The following is a 4,965-nucleotide window of genomic DNA, read 5'->3' as shown; positions in this document are numbered from 1 at the left end:
CTCTGGGTGACAAATCTATCCTTTCAGTTCCCTGTTCTTTACAACAGAGTAAGTGTCCTGGGGCCCTGGGGAGGGTAAGCACTGCGTGTGGACGATGTTTACTATAATGAGGTAGGCGCACTTCTCCCTGGGACCTGAACCCCAAACACTGAGACCCTGACCCCTTCTTCCTGGTCTCAGTCTCCTCCACCTCACAACAGCCACCAGAGCAGTGACCACAAGGAGACTGGGGATGGCAGTGGCTCCTTTGGCTCTGACCACTCCAGGGGGGATGGAGGGCTGAAGAGGCCGCTCTGGGAAGGGAAGAAAAGGTGAAAGGTCCTGATGCCCAGGTGTCAGCCCTGAACTACTTCAGGCTGTAAAAAGATTCCTGCTTTTTTGAAGAGACACTGTGCTCCCATCTTCCTTACCCCATCTCAGGGTGCGGGGCTCAGGCAGCCCTTCATGTTCCACCCGGCACATGTAATTCTGCTCCTCTCCAGAAGGCACCACCACAGCCACCCACTTCTGGAAAGTTCCATTCCCATCAGGCCTGGTCTCCACCAGCATCATGTCCTGGGCCAACTCCCGCCCATCCGGCTGCCAGGTCAGGGAGATGTCCTTAGGGTAGAGGCCCAGGGCCCAGCACTTTAGGGTGACTGCTTCCTTGGAGACGAGGTGTCAGGTCACATGTGTCTCCGGGGCCTCTAAGGGGAAGAGGGGGAAATTCAGGCTCTTTGCATTCTTCCTGAGCCACTCCAGCAGCGCTCCTGTGATCATCCTGACAATGGACAGCACAAATGGAACAGGGAGACTGCAAACCCAGAGACCAGGCTGGACACAGGCATCTGGAATAATCTATTCCTCGGACAGGTCTAGACTCAGGGTGAGTCAGTCCCAGGCAGGAGGCTCTAGGTCCCTGGGGGAGGGAAAGGGACCTCTGTCCTGAGTGGGAGGAGACTGAGAGGCCAGAATAAGCATAGTCAGAGCTCCACAGACACTGGGTGTGGGGCAGAGATCAAGCCCGAGAGAGCTCAGGTTCACAGCCTCCTGAAGGGCAGGGTGAGCGCCATCTCAGGGGTCTCCCTTCCCATGAGGGACAGACTCTTCCTGTCCTGAGAGAAGAGGGCTCAGGGGAGCGATCTGCTATCAGCTGTGCAATCCCAGGGGCGCTCTTCCCCAGGACAGGAGAGGGCAGCACTACTGGGGAAGGGTTCCGTTTTCCTCCCCAGAGACAACTGTCCAGCCAGAGCACAGATGGGGAGGCCCTCAGGGCCGGTACCTGCGCGTTGCAGCGTCTCCTTTCCTTCTCCAGGTATCTGCGGAGCCACTCCACGCAGGTGCCCTCCAGGTAGGCCCCTTCCTGCTCTGCCTCCAGGGCCTCCACCCACTTGCGCTGTGTGATCTGAGCCGCAGTGTCCGCCACCACCCAGGAGCTCAGGTCCTCACCAAGAGCGATGTAATCTGCGACGTCCTGCCAGTATCCGCGGAGGAATCGCAGGTCGGACCCCACTTCGCAGCCGCACATCCTCTGGAGGGTGTGAGAACCTGGCCCCGCCCCCACTCTTACCCAGGGATTTTTCTCCCAGACTGAAAATGAACCCAAGGGCTGGGGATTTAGCTCAGCGGCATAAGCACCTGCCTTGCAAGCAGGCAGTCGTGAGTTCGATCCCTGGTACCGATAAAAAAAAAAAAAAAAAAAAAAAAAAGAAAAGAAAGAAAATGAACCCGGGTCGCCATCCCTGCGTGCTTCAGGCAACGGGGTCTCCGCGGGTCGGACCTGGGCCCCTGAACCTATTTCGGGCGCTCCGTGGGGGCGGGCAGGAGTCGTGACCTCTGACCCGGCCGGGGTCACTCACCGTCCCCACTCTGGTTGTAGTAGCCGAGCAGGGTCCGCAGGCCCACTCGATAAGTCTGTGCGCTGTCCTTGGCTCTCTGTGTCTGTCGGTCCCAATACTCCTGACCCTCCCGCTCCATCCACGGCGCCCGCGGCTCATATCGGGGACTCTCGGCGTCGCCGTCGAAGCGCATGAACTCCGTGTCGTCCACGTAGCCCACAGTGAAGAAGCGCGAGTCCCCGCGTCCGGGCCGGGACACCGCGGTGTCGAAGTAGCGCAGGGAGTGCGAGCCTGCGGGGCGGGGCGGTGAGCCCGCGACCTCCTCCCGGCCGGCCCGCCGCTCCCGCCGCCCTGCGTCCGCACTCACCCGCCCAGGTCTCGGTCAGGACCAGGACCCCCGACAGCAGCAGGAGGAGGGTTCGGGGCGCCATCACTGTCATCTCGGGGTGGAGGACTGAGCTCCTTTCCCTCTGTGAGGACTTTATAACGGGAACCGCGGCGGCGCTGATTGGCTGCTCTAGGAGCCCTGACAAATGGACGTGAGAAATGGTCTTGCGTCACCAGTATCTAGGTAGTAGGAGACTAAGCAGTGAAACCCCAGTGAGGTGGGGAACCTCCAAAGATTAAGGTCTTCATGGTGACACCGCCCTGGGGTGTCACCGACAGCCACCCTTGGCGATACGGACGCCGCCCCGTCTCGCTCTCTGTCACTTGGTCTCCCTGGATCCTGAGCAGAGTCTGTGAGGAGCGCGCAGCTCGGCCCGGAACCCTCTCCCGAGGTGCGTCCTCCTCCCTCACTGCCCCGACCCTGGAAGGAAACTCGGCCCGGGAAGCACAGCGCACAGGGAGCCTGTCCTCGGGGCGCAGTGGGGACGCAAGGTTCTCTGTCTCAGCACGCGGAGATGCCCAGGGAGACCGCGTCGCTGAGTGGTGAGGAGCTGCAGGGGGCAACGTGGGAACAGCCCGGCATGGCCGGGAGCTCAGGAGGTGGCGCTGTCGCCTGCACACACGCTGGGGCCTAAAGGGCTCTAGGGTTTACACACTGAGCTCAAGGCTTTACCTTCTGGCACGGTAGATCTGTGCCTCCAGATCTGTGTGCTTTAAAATCACCTTCATTTTTCTAGCTCTGAGCCTTACAGTGTGGGTCCAGGGCACAACTGAAAATTGTGGGGCTCCTCCTCTCCTCAGACTCCCCAGGGGTCACTGGGACAGCTGGCTGTGCACAAGCAGAAGAAGGTTCAGTCTAGACCCGTCCCTCAGCGTGCACTAACGTCAAATCAGTATGGGTCAAAGATCTCGACGTTAGAACAGAGACACTTCATCTGCTGAAAGATAAAACACTCTTGAGGATGCCGGCATAGGCAAGGACTTTTTATATTTTAAATTATTATTATTATTATTATTATTATTATTTTGTATTGGGGATCTAGCTCCCAACCTAGCACTTGCCAGACAGGGGCTTATGTCGCTGAGCTAAAACCCTGGCAGGGAAGGATTCTTTAAACAGGACCCCAGTTGGGGAAGAGATAATACTGAAAATCAACAAACAGGATCACATCAGATTAAAAAGTGCACAGCAAAGAAAGCAGCCACCATAGTGAAGAGACAGCCAGGACGGGAAATGTTCTGCAGTGTGTGAAGAGCTAAAAAAAAAAAAAAAAAAAAAAAAAAAAAAAAAAAAAAAAAAATTAGACCCCCTCAAATAAAAGACCTTTTAGGTAAATGGACAAGTGAAATGAACAGGCACCTCTCAGAAGTACAAATGGCTGAAAAATATGAGAAAAAATGTTCAGCATCTCTGCACTGCAGAAACGCCAGTTGCAACAACACAGAGATGCTGTCTTCCTCCAGAAAGAAGGGCTAAGGAGAGGGGTAAGTTGGGAGTTGGCAAGATGGAATTTCCCACATCAAAGAGACAGTGAGCAGAGGGAAAGCCCCTGCGTGCAGCTCTCCTGGGTGCTGCCTAGACCAAGGAGGTCAGGAGAGATGGAGCTCAGAGAGGTCGTGCCGCTGGCCTCACCTCTCAGCGAAGGTATGGGGGAATAATTTGAAAATTTATATTGCTTTGACATGAATAATATTACAGAATTACAGTGATTTTCTGCAGCATCTTATGATATTTCTTAAAATGCTATTTTTAAAAGTGATATTGTGAGGGGCTGGGGATTTAGCTCAGCGGCATAAGAAACCTGCCTTGCAAGCAGGCAGTCGATCCTTGGTACCGATAAAAACAAAAAAGACAAAAAAAAAAGTGATATTGTGATGGTTGATAGTGTTAGCTTTGAGAATTTTAGTTAAGAAGGTTTACTGAATCAGCTCAGCAATTCTCCACCCTGGGGTCCTCCTACGGCCTGAATGGTACAAAGGGGAATGAGGAGAAACAGCTCTGCTTCTGTTTCTTCGGAGGAACTTCTCCTTCACCCTGGAGGTCCTCTTCTGGCTCAAGAGGAAGATCCTTTCGCTTCTAGGGTTGATGCTTTAGCCTGCATCGCTGACCCATCAGACTCCTGATTCAGACTCAAACAAACACTGCAGTGAGCTGCAGGCCTTGCACTGAAGCCTTTGGTCTCCACAGCACAGACGCGCTCTGCACGCTTCCTCATCTGACTCTGTTGGTGAGCACTCTAAATCAATCATGTAAATTCCTATACGTTTGTATATCTCGCATTATGTCTGTTTCTGTAGTAAACACTGACAGATACAGATGCATAGTGAAACATCTGAGAAAATTAGCCTCAATATTAACACCAATTTTCAAATGCCACAGCAAAAATTAGAGAACTATAACTTATTTATATACATAAACCAAATGTGAGAAAACTCTAAGATAATTAGATCCATAGTAGCTGTTGCACTAGTCTCTCACGCTTAGGAGTCTTGGAGCTCTCATCACCAGGCAGGGGGCAGGGAGAGACTGGCAGATCAGGTCCTGTGATCCCCACACTGCAGTGGCCTAAGAGAGGGAAGATCCAGGAGCTGGGGAGGAGGCAGGAGAGGAGACAGAGCCCGGGTGAGCAGAGCCTGTGAGGATGAGGGTGCAGGACCCTGGGGGCCCAGAGCCAGGCAGGGAAAGGACACAGGGGACCAGTCCTGGTGGATGCAGCCAACAGTGGGCTGGGCGAGGCTAGACACTGGGCCACTTCCTAAA

General features: G+C 54.4%; 2 protein-coding genes across 2 annotated transcripts; both read right to left on the bottom strand.

The window, feature by feature from the left end:
• LOC100734176 (class I histocompatibility antigen, Gogo-A*0401 alpha chain-like) lies at positions 1-1,507 on the bottom strand. Its single transcript, XM_063239303.1, has 3 exons — positions 1,262-1,507; positions 411-645; positions 1-293 (listed from the first exon to the last, which is right to left on the bottom strand). Exons 1-3 carry the CDS (start codon positions 1,505-1,507, stop codon positions 16-18), a joined length of 759 nt encoding a protein of 252 aa, XP_063095373.1. The 3' UTR covers positions 1-15.
• Positions 1,508-1,815: 308 nt separating this feature from the next.
• Positions 1,816-2,293, bottom strand: LOC134470304 (saoe class I histocompatibility antigen, A alpha chain-like). Its single transcript, XM_063239241.1, has 2 exons — positions 2,185-2,293; positions 1,816-2,108 (listed from the first exon to the last, which is right to left on the bottom strand). Exons 1-2 carry the CDS (start codon positions 2,255-2,257, stop codon positions 1,831-1,833), a joined length of 351 nt encoding a protein of 116 aa, XP_063095311.1. The 5' UTR covers positions 2,258-2,293; the 3' UTR covers positions 1,816-1,830.
• Positions 2,294-4,965: the final 2,672 nt, after the last annotated feature.

The sequence above is a fragment of the Cavia porcellus genome, unplaced genomic scaffold (genome assembly GCF_034190915.1).
Source record: "Cavia porcellus strain 051 isolate PalLab524CR breed Dunkin Hartley unplaced genomic scaffold, mCavPor4.1 scaffold_28, whole genome shotgun sequence".
Lineage (NCBI taxonomy): Eukaryota > Metazoa > Chordata > Mammalia > Rodentia > Caviidae > Cavia > Cavia porcellus.
Note: the sequence above shows the minus strand (reverse complement) of the source record. Positions and strands in the feature narration are given on the sequence as shown.